We start from the raw sequence: 18,652 nt of genomic DNA on the forward strand, positions 1-18,652 counted from the left end.
TACACTGATTAATAGCACACAATTGAACAAACATTTATAACAAATTTTGAAAAGTAATAAACACCAATGGTATATTTTAGAAATGTATTTCTTAAATGAGAGAAATGGAGCTGTTTTTTCTTTCAGTAATTTATTTATCCATGAATAAATAATCCTAGAGAGATGAAATTTAGAGCCAATATATTTCTTTTTCTTTTCATATTTATAAGCTTTGAGATAATTTCTTCATAATTAAGTATGTAGGAAGGGAAAATTTTTATTGTAGTAATATTCAATTTGTTTGAATTCCTTTTGAGTTACTTGTTAAAAGTCATACTGAAGCTTATTATTAAAATTATTTTTGGTGGTCTACCAATCGATAACTGGATGATACCCTCTTTCAATATTGTGTCAAACACTGAAAGTCCTGCAACTTGTGAAAGGACTTGTTACCCAGTCACTGGATCACTCGACATTGGTGCCAGTATTTTGGACCATTCCATTCTGTAGATATTTATATCCCAGGATGATGAATTATGGTAAGGTTCAATGGCAGATAAATGCTGTATTTTTGTTTTGTTATGGGAGAGAAAGACAATGGCAAATTCATCACTTTGATCAAAATAGATCTCTGACACATAAGTTTAGGAAACAGTATATACACAAGCCAGAAATCTAGAAATTTATTCTTTTAAAACCATCCTTACCTGCCTCTACCTTGGAAAATCTGCCTGCACTTAGTTTGGAACCCACTCTTCTATTCAGTGAGCCTCATAGGAGCATGCATGTTATTTATTTTCTCTGTGCCAAGCAAAATGTCTGGCATAATCATTGTCCTTTTGTTAAACAATGAGGGAACTAGGAGGCTGGAATATTAATCTCAAATTTCCCAGTCTCCCCATATTTTTACTAATCCTTGCTGAGATGGAGTAATTGGGACCCTGGAGAAATTTTCTGGCTAGAGGAATTCTAAGCCCAGGGCAGTGATATCAAAAATACAAACACAGAGAGATGCAAAGAGTTGTCTTTACTACCCAAGAAGCAGGCTGTAACAAATGAAAGGGACAGTTTGAGTCAGGTTTCCTGTTTGATGTGTAGTTTCATTACTGTGATGGTCACACAGTTGGGTTCTCATCCTCCTCCCCCTCAGGTCAGGTGGCAGCAGTGGGAAGTGGTCCAGTCTATAGTGCTGCACTGGCAGTGGCATGTGGTTTCTCCCTGGATATCCCAGGAACCACAGCCATAGCCACAAGCACAGCTGGTGACAACCATTCCTATATGGACACTGAGACACAGATGTCAGAACCCTTGGATTTTGAGAGGAGGGAGGTGTACACTTACCATTTTTCATATCTGTGCAGCCCAGGGGTAGATCTAAGTTTTGTGGGACTGCAAACTAACTTGATTTTGAGAGCCCTCTTTAAGGAAAAAAATTTAAAAATCACTAAAACAAACTTAGGTATATGGCCATGGAAGAGGTCTGTGAAAATGAGGGGCCTGGGCATTTCTTTCCTTAGATTCATGATATATTTACCTGTATGCTGACCCTACTTACCAGACAAGGGAATAGATTGGGAAAAGGAGATGAAGAACAGGGGGAATGGTAGGTAACAGATCGTAACAGGACAAGGAGGGGAGGGAGCGCTGATATGTGAGCTCATGAAAGGGAGGTGGGAAGGGGAGAGACATAAACCCAAGGGCCCTCAGTAGCATCATTAAGGGAAATAAGAATGGGTAAGAGATCACTGGGAACCAGAGGTTACAACTCACCTCCAGGCTAATACAATCATGAGGCAAGGAAAGGTATAGGTGCTGGGGGATAGAAGGGGTGGGCACAGGGCATCTTACTCACCATTCCTCCTCATGAAGTTACTTAGCTGCAGGGCAGGAAGACAGTTTGCCTGAGCTAAAGATACTGGTACATGAAATCTACTTTGCTGGGGCAGGATTTATTTTTTTTTTTAATTTTTTTTAATGTTTATTTATTTTTGAGACAGAGAGAGACAGAGCATGAACGGGAGAAGGTCAGAGAGAGAGGGAGACACAGAATCTGAAACAGGCTCCAGGCTCTGAGAGGTCAGCACACAGCCCGATGCGGGGCTCGAACTCATGGACCCCAAGATCATGACCTGAGCCTAAGTCGGATGCTTAACCGACTGAGCCACCCAGGCGCCCCTACTGGGGCAGGATTTAATTCTGAACAGGAGAGAAGAAGGGGTATTGCCCATGATAGCTGTCTCTGATAGTCCCCTTCCAAATCTCCTTTTACCTCAGAAATGTCACTGTGTCCATAATTATGCTACTCACTAGGTTTTAAAGTTCAGTTTTCTCATTTATAGAATGAAAGTAATAGTTGTATTTATTTCATAAAGTGAAAATTGAGGTTATCTGTGTAAATTTTTGCACTATACCTCGTTTGTAATGAGTGTCCATAAATTATAATTATATTCCTTCTCATTACCATCACCATCAAGCTCATTATCATCAGAGAAACCTCAAATTTTAGCCAGCGGTCCAAAAATGATATGGGCGCAGAAAAAGCCCTGGGCAGGAAGATTAAGCTTGAGTGGACTTAATAGAAGCTGGGATCTAGGGATGGGACCAAGAAGAAGTTAGGTTTAGGAATAGGTGGCATGATCAGGGGTTCTCTCCCACTCTCTGCCCTCAGTCAGTTACCTAAGCCATTGAGAGCTTCCTTTATCTTTGTGTCCATGATGGAGTCCAAGGAACACTGAGCATACCTTGGGATCATCAGCTGGAGAAGGAGGATGAGAATGAGAAGGAAGTAAGATGTAAGCTTCATCCTGTAGAACAGCAATGTCCTGGGGCTGGGAGGAAAGATAGAAAGCTGAGATCTCTGAGCTCCAGTACGGTCGAGAAGGAAGGGAACATGTGAACAGTCTCAAGAGAGAACAGATAGGAGAAAATCAGTGCCAGTATGGAAGACTCTGGATCTCTCCAAGCTGTTTGAAGAACCAGGGAGGATGGCTGCAGAACAAATTAACTCACAGATGAGTTCAGAAGAGGTTTACAAAGAGTGGCCAGGAAAGGATGTTTTATATGTTATGGTAACTGACTTAGGCACCCCTCAACACATAAGAAAGCACAGACAAACAAACACACTCCCCAGTAAACTTTCAAAGAACTGCTTGCTTGAGTGTGACACACAACTGTAATAAACTTCAGTGCATCCATGATAAGCAACAGCTGCTTTTGTTCTGGTTCTCTGCCAAGGGGAGTCCTTCTGCCTTTCTATTCTTCCCTTTCCTTTCTTCTTGGCAACCTGATAAGGCCAGCACCTGAGCCTTCTGTTAACTGCCCCATGTTATAGGTCTCTTGTTTTATCTTTCATCAGCAAGAGGTGATTTTATGGTCTTCTGAGTGACAGCCCTATATATCACCTGTTTAGACATCATTTTATTGCCCTGGCTAATCCCATTTGTAGACAAGTAACAGAAAACACGATTAGCACTGGTTTGCAAACAAGGAAGCGTACTATTTACTTAACCAGAAGCATAGTGTTTGATTGAAGGTTCTTGTTGGAGATCAAGCCTGATGCTTTCCCTTTTTTTCTACCATCCTCAATTCATTGGATTTTCTTCCTTGATCTTCTCTTTTCATAGGCCCAAGGTAGCAGGTATCACATCCTCAGCCAAGATCCTGAGCAGGAAGGTGTTGTAGACTCTGGGTCTGGAGTTCTCTCTTGTCCAGCAAAAGAGCAGATGCAGGATTGAAATGCAAGAGAGGCTAATGTCTGGGAGGAGACAAGAACTGCGAGTAAGGGTCCTTGCTCCATTTTTCTTAGGATCAGAAGGCTTACAAGCGTGATGGACTTGCACAAAAAGGCAATGAAATTGTGAACATTAACTCATGGGCATGAGGGAAAGGGGGTTTTGAAGATAAGCGGTGTTAGGGGTTTGGGTGGATACAAAACACAGTAGACATGAGGCGCCACCTCTGTTTACCTAAACTTGCCTAGGGGACCAGAAAGAAGAGCAAGCTACCTCAGGATCAATAAGGCACCTTTCTTTTGCTAATTAGCTCAGCTCTGGGCAACTGGGTCTATAGCCCTGTTTACCTGTTTTTGTCCTTCCTTCCTTCCTTCCTTCCTTCCTTCCTTCCTTCCTTCCTGTGAAAGCAACTTTCTGCTATTGTACTAAATTGGGTGGCACTTCTGCCCTGAAAACCTAATCTTGTTTACCTAATCTTGGTTGTTTTCATCCTGAGATTTCCTATTCCTATACCTTTGTCCTATACTGAGGGCCTTTGCCCTGTTTACCTAATCTTGTTTACCTAATCTTGGACGCATTCATCCTGTGGCTTTCTATTTCTTTATGCCTTGTTAACCCATTGGTGCAAGCTCAGGGAATTCCTAAGCTTATTCCCCACAGGAAGGGAGGTCGGGGTAAAACCATTCTCTTTTGGAGGCTTTGCCTTTCTGTTTTGGAAGCAAATTTTCCCCTAGAAACTCAAGCAGATTTCCCCTTGTATTTCATTGTTCAGTTCTGGGCCATATGACCTCCTTTTACATCATTAGTGGCTGAGAAATTAAGTAGATCTCTACAATCCCTTATTTTAGACCATTGGACCTATATATGATACAGTCTCCACACTGGAGCACATGGTCACCAGGATTGAATCCCATGATTCAAAAGCTAGATGAAGTAGCAGAGAATGGCTGTTGGATGACCACTATTGGAGGCTTTCAGGTGGGAAAGCCTGGATCTACTTCTGCTGTGACCAGCCTCACTGTCCCTTTCCCTAAAGATGCCCCCTGAGGAACAGCTACTTCTACATATCTCTCTCAGGAAATAAAGGAATAATACAGAACACAAAAGAGCACAGGTTTGGATTTGGTATAAAAGTTGGGTAGATTAGTTCATTTGTTAATTCAACAACTATAGGGCTTCTCTATACTAATTCTAGTTCTGGTGACTCATTAGTGGGCAATGCAGGCAAGGTTTTTGCCCTCTTGAGACTATACTCTAAGGTGTAAGATAACTATACAATATGTCAGATATTGAAAAATTCCCTGAAGGAAAGAAATGAAGGCAAGGCAATTGGATGTGCTTCTGTGTTGTATATAAGGCAATGTGTTCAGGGAAGACACCTCAGAAAAGATGACTTATAAGCAATGAGCTGCAGACGTGTGGGGTAAGCCATAGAAAAAGCTGGGACAAATGTTTTGGGCTAAGGGCCAGCAAGTATAAAGAGCCTAAGGCAGGGGGGGTGGGTGGTTGGTGTGTTGAAGGAATACAACAAAAGCAGTGTGTCTGAAGAGAGCAAAGTGAGTAAAGGCAAGAGAAGTGAGAAAAGTGGTCAAAAACACAACTGGGGCCAGGCTGGTTATAGAGCACTTATCAACCAACATAAGGGCTCTGGGTTTATTGCAAATTTGATGAGAAATTACTGGAGCATTTTGCTTAGGGATGATATGACTTATTTATATAAGATCACTTATATTTTATAAATCTTACTAAGGCCACTGCTGTGGAAGAAAATAGGTAAGCAAGGAAACCAAATAGCAAGCTCTTGTAGAGTTCCAGATCTCAGATGGCAGTAAAGGAAGGAGTGAGAGCTGGGTAGACTTTGGTTATATATAGCAGGTTGAGCCTCTTAGGGTTTACTGATGCACTGGGTGTGGGGCAAAGGAGGAATAGAGTAGTGAAAGGTCAAGGTTATATTCTGAATGACTTGTTGAAGAGTGATGCCATTTACTAAATTGGGGACCCCTGGGGAAAGCATGGATAATGGCAAGAACATTAAATCATATTTGATCATGGTCAATTTAATATGCCTATTAGACATCCAGGTGGAGTGGTGGCATGGGAGTTGGGTATATACTTCTGGGGTCTGGGGGAAAGGTGAGAGTTGAAGATATAAATTTGAGACTTATCAATCCACAGATGAAAATAATAGCATAGACAATTTAAGAAGAGAAGTGAAAACTTCTTTAAAGGAGCCAGGTAAAGAAAGTGATAGACTGGGAAGTAGATGACCAGAAGAACATGGATTAAAGATGAGTTGAACTGCATTGACTACTGGGTTTGTTAAGAATGGCAAGGAAAGAAACGAGAACAGGATCACAAGAGAATGTGATTGGTTTACAGTGAGCCTGGGCAACAGAGACAGTGACCGTGCCCTTTGGGCAACACTTGTAGTTAGTGGCATGCCTAGCATATTTGACACCTGGAGGGGATCACTCTAACATTCCTCTTCTCTACATAACAAAATTATTTCTAGTAACAACTATGTAATGATCAGTAATAATCATTATTTCTTGATTCATTCTTTGGTTTTAAAACCAACAAAAACTATGAAAAAGACCAAATGTCAATCTTAAAGCTACTGTTTATATTCAGCATAGTATTTCTGTGCACTATCAGACAAAAAATATTATACCACTCAGTTTGTATTCACTTTTTAAATTAAAAAAAATTTTAATGTTTATTATTTTTGAGAGAAAGAGAGAGAGGGAAAGGGAATGAGCAGGGAAGGGGCAGAAAGAGCCTTAATGCATGCCCTCAAACTCACAAATCATGAGATCAGGACCTTTTGGACACTCAGCTGACTAAGCCACCCAGGTGCCCTGAATTTAAAATTTTAAATGCAATTAAACCCCATATAATCATATAGAGTGACCAAATAGATGTAATTTAAATATGCTAATTTTTCTTTACAATCACTGGGCTATCATTGCTTACTTAGATTATACTGTTTAACTGCAGGAATACAGAGCAAGATAGGAATTTTAAATACAAAGGCAAATGTTTCTGAATGTTTCTGAAGTGTTATGAACTTATTTTAAAAATTGAAATGAAGACATATAACAAACCCCTAGGTTAGAAGAACAAAGATAAGAATAGAAATAAATGAAATAGAGACAAAAAAATTTAAAAAAATGATTGATGAAATTAAGAGCTGGTTTTTTGAAAAAATAAACAATATTGATAAGCTTGACACATCAGAGAGAGAGAGAGAGAGAGAGAGAGAGAAGACCTAAATAAATATAATTAGAAATGAAAGAGGAGAATAAATTAATAAGAAGTAAATAATAGAGCTTCTCTTTTTATTAAGTTTGTCTCATTCTTTAACATTTTCTGTTTTTAGTGATTTATAATAAACTTACTTGGACATGTTTACAGTTTATAAATTGCATTTGAATGTATGTTTAACTTTTAAAAACTCATGGTGCATCTGAATAAAATAGTAGGAGACCAGAAAAACCAATAACCACAGGAAGTCTGCAGGTCTCTCAAACACAAGTTTCTAGCTCTATTTTTGGCTAGAGTTGGTTCTCTGATGAGGCATGGAAGTGTTGCTATTTCATCTTATGGATTCATATACTTTAGACAGTACATGAAAAACCATTCAGGTTGATTTTAGATGTAAAAACTGAAATGTGGATAAAAATTGAGAGGCTTACTCTGGAAAACAGTATGGAGGTTCCTCAAAAAGTTAGAAATAGAACTACCCTATGATCCAGCAATTGCATTACTAGATATTTACCCCAAGAATACAAATACACTAATTCAGAGGGATATATGCACCCCAATATTTATAGCAGCGTTATCCACAATAGCCAAATTACAGAGGCCATCCAAGCATCCCTATACAGATGAATAGAAAAAGAATATATATTATCCAGCCATAAAAAAAAAAATGAAATCTTGCCATTTGCAACAACATGGATGGAGCTGGAGAGCATAATACTAAGTGAAATAAATCAATCAGAGAAAGACAAATACCATATGATTTCACTTATATGGAATTTAAGAAACAAATGAGCATAGGGAAAAATGAGAGGCAAAACAAGAAACAGACTCTTAACTATAGAGAACAAACTGATGGTCACCAGAGGCGAGGTGGGTGGGGGGATGGGTTAAATAGGTGATAGAGATTAAAGAGTGCATTGGTTGTGATGAGCACCGGATATTGTATGTGTTGAATCACTAAATTGTACACTTGAAACTAATATTTGACTGTATGTTAAGTAACTGGAGTTTAAATAAAAACTTTAAAAAATTGAGAGGCTGACCCACCCTGAATAGAGATTAGTGATGGGTTTGTTTGGAGATAGGGCAATACATCCCTCAAAAATTATCTTTGGAATCTGCTCACGTGTTACATAGGTACCTGATTAAGACTGTAGAGTTCTGCACCATCAAGCAGAGAAAAAAACTGGTTCTATAAAACTTGATGATTTGATTCTTTCAATTAGCTGTGAAAGCATAAAGTCTCTTCACTAATCAAGGTTCTAATTAGGTTCAAGTCAGTTATAAGAAAAAAATTTGCATTCCAGTGTCCAAAAAGAGTATCCCAGAGTGGCTTACTGAATTTATTTGTCCAAAGGACGAATAATTGGGCCATCCAGGTCCTTTGGATGCTGGAAATGTCTGATAGACAATAGCATGTTGTTGGCATTTGTTGTTAAGTTACTTGCAGTAATGCTAGGCTAGCAGACTTAACTGTTGGGTATGGACAAAAGCAGAGGTGAGAAATATGAGGTGGAGATGATTGCAGAAAGGGACACTGGGGAGGAGATAATAAAAGAAGAGGATCTTAAGGAGAGAATAGAGAAGAGGTAATGAAAAGAAAGAAGGTAAGCATGGTGGAAATTAGAAGAGGCACAGACCTGGAAGTAGACAGAGTTTTGGTGAAGTGGTTTAAAGGTGACATAGGTCAAGGTCAAGTCTGCATTATTAGATTCACCCTGGGATCACCTGTCATGGAGGCTATCCTAGTTTGCTCTCTTCTCCACTTGTTATTTTATTTCTCTGTCTCTGCATGCTAGCTAAAGAGAAGCAATAGAAGATTCCAGCGTTTTGATTCAGGAAGGGGGTGGGTCCAGGGGGAGACTGACAGGAACCCCTGTAAAAGAAAAGAGACCTGTGGAAACTGGCAACCACCCAAGAGGAGGCAGTAAAAGGTAGAGGGCTATTGAAAAGTCTTTTGGTGGGGTGCCTGGGTGGCTCAGTTGGTTAAGTATCTGACTCTTGGTTTCTGTTCAGGTCATGATCTCCTAGTTGGTGAGTTCAAGCCTTGCATCAGCGACTCTGTGCTGACAGTGTGGAGCCTGCTTGGGATTCTCTCTCTGTCTCTTCCCTGCTCTCTCTCTCTCTCTCTCTCTCTCTCTCTCTCTCTCTCTCTCTCAAAATAAATAAATAAATAAAATTAAAAAATTTTTTTAAAAAAGAAAGATCTCTTGGTAGTATCACTCCTGCTATAATTCTAAGAGTACATGCTCAGCCATTTGACTCTCCAATCAATGCTTTTGTGAAAGAACCTCAGATTGTCTGTCGGTGAAATGGCGTGTAGGGTGAGGCAAGATCCACCATAAATCCTGAAGTTTAGGAATCATGTACCCTTTAATTTTTTAAAGTTGTAAGAGGGTCGCTGAGCTGATCCGGGACAAACTGAGAAGACTGAGCATGTCTCTCTCTCTATACATGTGTATGTAGATAGACAGATAAAATCTTATTAAAAATAGATTTACATATATTTTAACGACATGATTATGGTTGTGCTGCATGGTAATTGGTGATATATGGTAAGCAGCTGACAGACATGACATACACAATAAATATGGCTTTCCAGAGCCTTACCAGGTTTCTGGTTTTTGCATTCTATTCGTTTGACCACCTATAATAAATGTCTATATTGAGAGCATTTCCTGATACCAGGCTCTGTCTAGTTCCTATCATAATCTCTAAATTAAGTCTAACTGGTAAATCATCTTCATGTACCCAGGAATTGAACATGGGATTGGGAAACATCTGGTTATTTACTGATCCACTCTACTTTTGAGATTTCTGGAATTTGAACTCATCACTGGAAGAAGGAAAGCAAATTTATAAAGGGGACAAAGAGGCTCCTGAAAGTAAAGGATTGAGACTCCAACACACTGACTTTGAAGTTCAAACTCCTTAGAGTCTTGTGTTTAGAATGAGATTTCAGGACTTAAATAATCCTTTAGCTTTGAGAAAAAAGCCATGTTTTCTGGCTTATTCTTAGTGGTGAGACAAGCTTAATGACACAAATGTTAAACTGTAAGGCTCTCACTGTGGATACATCATAAGTTCATAGTCTAAATAATTAGATATCATTAGGTGTCTCTTCCCTTCCAAGTTGTTTCTCATCCCTAACATTTGATGACTTACTAGATTTTAAGTTGCTTGGGAGCAAGAATCATTACTTAATGCTTCTCTATATCTTCGGTACCCAAACAGTATCTGGCATATGGCAGATGTCAATGGTTGTTGGTTGGCTGGTTGAATAAATGAATGGATGAATGTTGGCCTACAAATTTATTCTACCTTTTTATGTGGTTCTATTTCACTTCAAGTTGAGGACCAAACTAGAGTCTCTTGGGCTATTGAAATATAACATGCTGTTGAAATATGTCATGAGGGTTCAGGATCTTTTGTTAATTTTTTAAGGATAACCACTGAGTTTTGGTGGAAAAGGGTCAACCCTGGCATATCCCAAATGCAGTAATGGGTTGCCCAATCTCCCTGGTTCTTATACCCCATGTTCTCCTCATTTAGTTCTACACTGACATCCAGCCAATATTGATTTTCTAAACCTCTCTGATCCATCTCTGCTCATTAAATTAATTCTTTTTTTCTTCACCTCTGTGTACCTTCTCTTGAGCACATCTTTTTTTCCCTTTCTTCTCTTTCTCTCTCTGCCTCTCCCCTTTACCTTCCTTTCCTCCCCTCCCCTCCCCTTTTCTCCCCTCCCCTCTCCCCCCCTTCCCTTCCCTTCCCTTCCCCACCAGACCTGGTCTCTTGACTCATGAGACATAATTATTTTATCACTTTTAAGTGCTCACATTTGTAGTAAACTACTTACCTATAGGGAAAAGAGGACTGATATAATGATAATTAAGGGGAACACGTTCCATTAAGACTCCTTCTTCTCCATTTTTTTTCCCTTGATATTCCCAGAGAGAGACAAGCAATAAACTGGGTTGGTGAGAGAATACAGATGGCTGGTAAAAATGGGAAAAATGTTTAACATTACTGACAATGATATACAAATTGATATAATTATGAATGTCAGCATTTACCTCTCAGACTCAAAAGGGTTAAGGAAAAGGGAGAAACAGGGATTTCTTATATTTCTCTGCTGAGAACAGAATATTAACTTTTTTATGGGAGGTCATTTAGCAAAATATCTCAAAATTTTAAAATATATATCTCTTTTGACCTAGCAATTCTACTTTATGGACTTAACCTTAAAGAAATAAACAGGGGCACCTGGGTGGCTCAGTCGGTTAAGGGTCTGACTTCGGCTCAGGTCATGAACTCACAGTTTGTGAGTTTGAGCCCCACATCAGGCTCTGTGCTGACAGCTCAGGGCCTGGAATCTGCTTTGGATTCTGTGTCTCCCTCTCTCTCTGCCCCTTCCCTGCTCATGCTCTGTCTCTGTCTCAAAAATAAATAAATGTTAAAAAAAAAAAGAAATAATCAGAGATGTGCACAAAGATTTATATGAAAAAGTTCACTACATGATTATTTATAGTAGTAAAAATATATACAATACATAAATAAATTATGGCCCATTAAATATGATATATTAGGCACATTATGAGGAAATGCTTAGGACATACTATTGGGTTATAAAAATCAGGGAACAAAACAGTATGTATTTTTTGACCTGATGTAAAGATGTATACAAAAATGTTAGGCATACATGCACTTATATTAATAGCCATTCTCCTGGGATGGAGGGATTAAGAGTGATTTTATTTCTTTACTTGTAATTATTGATACATTCTGCTTTTTCCATGATTGTACTGTTTTACTATTTAAAATCATTTTATTTTTTATGATTTTATTATTATTCTTTTAATGTTTTATTCTCACATTAGATAACATACAGTGTAGTCCTGATTTCAGGAGTAGAATCCAGTGATTCACAACTTACATAAAACAGCCAGTGCTCATCCCAACAAGTGCCCTCCTCAATTCCCATCACCCATTTTCCCCACCTCCATCAACCCTCAGTTCTCTGTATTTAAGTCTCTTATGGTTTGCCTCATTTTAAAAGTTGTCTGTGGCAGATGGAGGTGAAAAAAAGCAGCAATTCCTACATACATGTCTCTTTGACTTCGCTGTGCCTCCTAGCAAGAGATGGTCTATTTCCCCACCTCCTAACTCTGATCTGGACTTGTGACTTGCTTTGACCAATGGATGCACCAGAAATAATGTACAATTTCTGAGGTTAGGCCATAAGAAGCCTGTGGCTTCCACTTTGTTCCCTTGAAGTGCTGCCCCCAAACCACCATGTAAGGAAACCAGTCTAGCCTACTAGAAGATAAGAAACCTCACCGAGGAGAACCAAGGTCCCCCAGTCAATAGCCAGGGCCAACTGCCAGACATCAGCGAAGAAGTCAGAGACTCTCTCCAGCTGAATGCAGCAAAATAGGTGGGCCCAGGTAAGTCTAGCAGAAAAACCTCAGCCCACAGAAGCATGAGAAATAATAAATTGTTGCTTCAAGCACTGAGTTTTGGGGTGAATTGCTACTCAGAAATAGATGTGAAACAGCAATATAACCTTTAATTTTAAAAAATGAAGTCATAGGCTGGCTATGGTTGTCAATCTAGCTTTCAAGGATCTTAAAAATATTGCCTCAGAAATGTAAATAGAAGCATTATGGCTGTCACAGTATAGTTTATGTTTTGGAAGAAAGACTGATGAGAAGAGACTGTGGTGGTTTGCAGTGGGTCAGGAATAGGTAGCGAGTATGGCTTTTTATATGTGTGGCTTCTCCTCATTGAAAGAGCACAATGTCTCTAGAGTATCTGTAGATGGCTCCAAATGGACCCCTAGCTGGATGTCAGCAAATCCTTGGATCCTCCTTCCTGTGAGTGCTGCAGAAGGGAGTGCTTGGCCAAATTCCCACGTGTCTTTCAGAACTTTCTTACCCAGTGGAACCTCCAGGGGTAGAGGAGAAGGAGAGTGCCATAATATTTTTGAAGATATTCTCAAAACCTTTATTTCTTATCCAGAGAAATAAGGAATATTAAACAGAAATGGTATAAAAATCTGTTGACTATTTTTTCTGATGTCTATATGAGAAAGTTTCCATGATATCTTCCCAATATTTCAGCCCCTAGTCATCCACATATCATTATAGGAATGAAAACTTAAAGATAAGTCTCATGAGTCTGTCTCAGATGTCAGCGTGAGTTCAGCAGTAGAGTGTTAGAGATACCAGGGCCCTTGGAGATGATCTAATTCTATGGCATCATTCAAAGAACAACACAGTCTAAGACTGAGACAACTATTGTGGCTTACTTCAGGTCACCAGTGAGTGACTTTGCGGCACAGAGCTGGGAGCAAACCTAGGTCTCACTGTTCCTGTGCTTTGTACTCTGTGTGATGTTGGACTACTTCTTCAAGCCTAAATGAAATCAGAGATGTGGGATGAGACCCTGTCTTTGTTAATTTTAGGTACATTTCACATTTCAGCGGGATTATTGGTTGTAAAACAGGGAAGTCCAGAAAGTTATACAGCCAAAATGTTTTATGCAATAATATAATTAAACCATAAAAAATAGCAAAGTGATTCCTTTCTCTGGATGCAAGGATGCTCGCGACCACCAAGAATGAATGCTGTTTGGATTCAGTGGCACAGGTTGTGTTCTCTTCAGCAAAACTGCTTCCAAAGCCAGATGTCTGGTGATGGCTGCTGACTCTCTCCTCTTCCTCCTGGGTAATGGATATTTATTATAATACTAAGCAGGAGCATGTGGGGATTGGTGAAAAGAAACCTGACATCTAATTTCAATATTCGATATTTTGCAGTTTGTCTCCCCCAAGCATAACCCTCATGAATGTCATACTCACTGACATATTCCTCTACAATCAGTCCCCAGTATTATTTTGTGTCTTCCATACTGAGCTCTGGCCAAGAGCCCTGAACTGGGAATGCGGCTTCAAAGCTGCATCAGCAAATACAAGAATGATGATCTATTGTCACATGCCCAAACCTGGCAGTTATGCCCATAAATCAGAGTCCAGGAGTTAGTTCTGCTCTGAGGTCTCCTCCTTCTTTCTGCTATACTTCCACCTTAGAATTAAGAATTTCTGGCTCAGAATTAAGGGAAGAATTTAAACCACTGGATCTTTCTGGAGTTTTCTGATGCCAACCGAGGCATCTGGGGTGTAACCCCAGCACTCTCTTTTGGCATCAAGTTTGGGCCAAGGCTCCATGATGTCTGAGCTTGCTTCAATCCTGACAGGCTTTAGTGTTTTTGGTCCTCTGAGTTCTCATTTATCTCACTCTTCCGCCAGTAAGATGATAAGTTATGCTTACACAAATCTGGCAGGGGCCCAGCGTATTTGGGGGCTGTTATTTTTTGTTGGTGTGGAGCCCTGTCTACTTGCTCTTTGTGGGGTCTGGCCTGGAGGTCTGGTGCTAGGATTAGAGGTCTGGGCAATATGTGGATCAAGAGCTGGAAAACCTGATAAGTGAATGCAACCTTTGTTTTTGGAGAAAATTTTCATTAAGGTCAAAGGCATGCATGGCATTTAGAGCAGGAGTCAGAACCCAGGAAGTCAGGAGTTGAGTAGACCCTGAGACAAAGTGAGGGGTAGAAGCATAATTGGGAGCAAAGGAAGAAGGTCTAATAATGCAAAGGATGCAAATATTGGCTAAAGAGCTCTGTCTGCCTGATACTTTGTAAAAATGAAGTTAGTCGTCCACATTTAACTGTAGGATATTTCACATTCACATCCAGATTTCCATCTCCTCTTGAAGCACCACGTAAGCTCAGGTTAAATAAGGCTATCCCATCTAGAGTTTTCCCTCCGACCACTTAATTTACCCCAGAGGAAAATGCTCGTTTCAGGTTTGCATTTCTTGGTCCTCAATTTCCATTTTCTTCACAAAGCATTTGCTAGAGTACAAAAGACACACTATTCTTTTCTCTGAGTTTTCTTCTTGAGGAATGGTTATTGTTTAAATCAAGGACGCTACTTGAGAAAACAGAATTCTATCCAACATTCCTGATGCTGTCTCTTTCTATTTCATATTATGATTTTCTAGTTGCCAAAATCTTTCACATGAATCCTACACTCGAGCCTGTTTTGGGGGGAGAAATAATATATAAAAGCCCATGCTTGGTCTTGGTGTCATCATTTTAAGGAGCTAACACAGGTTTTCCAAGAAATTTTTTTCTTTTTTTTTCTTTTTTCTTTTTTTTTGTTTTTCTTTTTGTTTTTCTTTTTCTTTCTTTTTCTTTTCCTTCCTTCCTTCCTTCCTTCCTTCCTTCCTTCCTTCCTTCCTTCCTTCCTTCCTTCCTAAGGACTCCTTTTGTGTTCTGGTCCAAGATAGAGGTATAGGAAGTCCCTAAACTCACCTTCTCCACAGACATGCAAAATCTACACCTATTTATAGAGAAATTCCTCCTAAAGAACTGAGGGCTGATTGAACATCTTCTGCACAACAAAAGATAGAGAGACCACATAGAGAAGAGCAAGAGAGATGAAGACAAGGTAATGAAGGGAACCCCCATACTCAATGTTGCCAGCTGCAATGAACAGAGAGAACATGAGCAAATTTGTCTGCCCAGAGGCACAGAATAAAAGCTGCAGTTTAAAAGAGCAACTACTATATAAAGTAACCAGCACTAGAGTCCTGCTAAATGGTGGGGGAGCCGCTGGAACTCTCCCCTCACCGCCAGGGTGGGACTTGCATTGCAAGTCACAACTCCCCCAGGTGCCTGGCCCTCCCTATTTCCTTTCCTTGAGCCTTCCCCCTAATAAAAATCCCAGGGTTTTGAATCCCACCTTGGCAGCTGCAGCTCAGAGGACTCAAAATAGCACAAAATGCTTTATTATTTTTCCAATGTGGAAGGATGCTGGCATAATAAACACAAACCCTTGAGAGTGTTACTGAATTAATAAGCAGTTTTTGGCTTTTATGTATTTATATTTACATCTCACATGTTTGCACTTCTTTTCAACCCTCCTGCTGTCAACCCTCCTTCAGACTTCTGTCATCTTTCTCCAGGGTCCTTGATCCCCCAAGGGTCTCCCTGAAAGTGTCCTTGCTCCCTCTACTTCATTCCCCAGATGGTACCCAGGGAATGCTTCCTAAATGCAAATCTGTAACCAACAAATCCTTTCCTAATTATTTTAGTGAATGAGCAGGCCTTGGTAGGATAAAATTATTATGAATTTCTGTTCTTTTTCCCCTGAACCTTCAAACCTGCATTTCTGCACCTACTTGTTCTCCATTCCTGGATGAAATCTTGGGCAGATTCTGCAGCTCTTTTGAGTACTCTAGGAATAACCAAATAGGCCTTTTGCTTTTGCAGGTAAAATCTAGTTCCATCAAATTATTTCCCAACCCTGCCCCCCAACTAGGCCCACATAAGTTTGGAAGCCTCCCTGTGGGAGGGACCTTTGCACTTACCTTCCCAGTCAGATTCCATTCTACTCACCTTCAAGTCACATAAATGTCACTTCCACAGGGGAGATTTTTGTTTTCATCTTAACCTTCAACAAATGGTAAACATACAGTTATTTCTATGAATCGTTGTTTAATGTTTTCCTCCCCAACTAGACTATAATCCTCATGAGGGCAGAGAATATGTTTATTTTATTGGTGGCCCAGATCCTGGCCCCTTAATAATATTCATTCAATAAATATTTATTTTGATAAATAAATATGAAAAATGTTTCTTAATGGGTACTGGAAAATATGACAACTATCTTGGAAGTGTAAAGGATGTTTAAAAGGGGCCCTTTTTGGGGCACCTGGGTGGCTCAGTTAAACATCCAACTTTGGCTCAGGTCATGATCTCATAGTCTGAGTTTAAGCCCCGGGTCCGGCTCTGTGCTGACAGCTCAGAGCCTGGGGCCTGCTTTGGATTCTGTGTCTCCCTTTCTCTCTGCCCCTTCCCAGCTCTCTCTCTGTCTCTCTCTCAAAGATAAACATAATTTTTTTTTAAAAAGGGGTCCTTTTTTTACCGAAGTAGAATTGACACACAATGTTACATTAGTTTCAAGTGTATAACATAGTGATTCAACAGCTCTATATGTTATGTTCACCACAAGTGTAGTTACAACCTGTCACCATATAACACTATTACTATATCATTGACTATATTCCCTGTGCTGTACCTTTCATCCTGTGACTTATTCATGTCATCACTGGAAGTCTGTACCTTCCACACTCCTTAACCCATATGCCCATCCCCAACCCCCTCCCCTATAACAACGACCAGTTTGTTCTCTGTATCTATGGGTCTGATTCTGCTTTTTTGGCTTATTCATTTGTTTTGTTTCTTAGATTCCATATATAAGTGAAATTCTATGGTATTTGTCTTTCTCTTATTTCACTTAGCATAATACCCTCCAGGCCCATCTGCATTCTGACAAGTGGTAATATCTCATCCTTTTTATGACTAATATTCCATTACACACACACACACACACACACACACACACACACACACGCGCGCATATAGCTGTGTCTTCTTTATCCATTCTTCTAACCATGGACTCCAGTATCTTAGCTATTATACATGATACTGCAATAAACATAGGGGTACATATATCTTTTCAAATTAGCGTTTTTGTTTTCTTGGGTAAATACCCAGAATTCGATTTTTAAACAAACTACATACTGCTTTTCACAGTGGCCGCACCATTTTACATTCCCACCAACAGTACGCAGTTTGCTTTTTCTATATATCTTTGCCAATACCTGTCATTTCTTATGATTTTTTAAAGTTTATTTATTTTGAGAGAGAAAGAGAGAGTGAGTAAGTGGGGATGGACAGAGAGAGACGAGGAGAGAGAATCCCAAGCAGGCTCCACACTGTCAGTGCAGAGTCCAATGTGGGGCTTGAACTCACGACAGTGAGATCATGACCTGAGCTGAAGTCAAGAGCTGGACGCTTGATTGAGCCACTCAGGCACCCCTCTTTCTTATCTTTTTGATACTATCCATTCTCACCAGTGTGAGGAAGTATGTCATTGTGGTTTTGATTTGTATTTCCTTGATGATGAGTGATGTTAAACATCTTTGCTTGTGTCTTTTGGCCACTTGTATGTCTTCTTTGGAAAAATGTCTGTTTAGGTTCTTATATGACTGTTTCTTTTGGTATTGAGTTGTATAAGTTCTTTATTTTGGATAAGAATTCCAATATCAATATATTGATATATATTTGATCTATTTCTATCTTTATGTCTGTTAATATTTGCTGCATATATTTAGGTGCTGTTATGTTGCATAGGTATTTACAATTGTTATATCCTCTTTTTGGATTGATCTCTTTATCATTATATAGTGCCCTTTGTCTCTTGTTATAGTCTTTGTTTTAAAATCTATTTTGTCTGATATAATTATTGCTACTGTGGCTTTTTTTTTTTTTTTGCTTCCATTTGCATGGAATATCTTTTTCCATTATTTTACTTTTTGTCTGTATGTGTATTTAGGTCTGAAGCAAGTTTCTTGTAGGCAGTGTACAGATAACTCTTCTTTTTTTAACCATTCAGTCATCCTATTTCTTTTGACTAGAACATTTAGTCCATTTACATTTAAAATCATCATTGATAGGTATATACTTATTGCCATTTTATTTATTGTTTTCTGGTTGTTTTTTCTAGGGCTTCTCTCTTCCTTTCTTCTTCACTTGCTCTCTTCACTTGT

General features: G+C 39.4%; 1 protein-coding gene across 1 annotated transcript in view; it reads right to left on the reverse strand.

Moving 5' to 3' along the window:
- Window positions 1-278: 278 nt before the first annotated feature.
- The window catches only part of RETNLB (resistin like beta), a 51,030-nt gene continuing 32,656 nt past the window's right edge, over window positions 279-18,652 (reverse strand). Inside the window, exons 4-9 of the mRNA XM_045037318.1 lie at window positions 16,437-16,491; window positions 13,285-13,698; window positions 10,834-10,972; window positions 2,651-3,733; window positions 1,853-1,908; window positions 279-1,264 (exon numbers count right to left, since the gene is read on the reverse strand). Coding sequence (XP_044893253.1) covers window positions 1,126-1,264; window positions 1,853-1,908; window positions 2,651-2,782 — 327 coding nt within the window. The 5' untranslated portion in view covers window positions 2,783-3,733; window positions 10,834-10,972; window positions 13,285-13,698; window positions 16,437-16,491 and the 3' untranslated portion in view covers window positions 279-1,125. The remainder of the gene's footprint in view (window positions 1,265-1,852; window positions 1,909-2,650; window positions 3,734-10,833; window positions 10,973-13,284; window positions 13,699-16,436; window positions 16,492-18,652) is intronic.

The sequence above is a fragment of the Felis catus genome, chromosome C2, assembly GCF_018350175.1.
Source record: "Felis catus isolate Fca126 chromosome C2, F.catus_Fca126_mat1.0, whole genome shotgun sequence".
In the NCBI taxonomy this organism is placed as follows: domain Eukaryota; kingdom Metazoa; phylum Chordata; class Mammalia; order Carnivora; family Felidae; genus Felis; species Felis catus.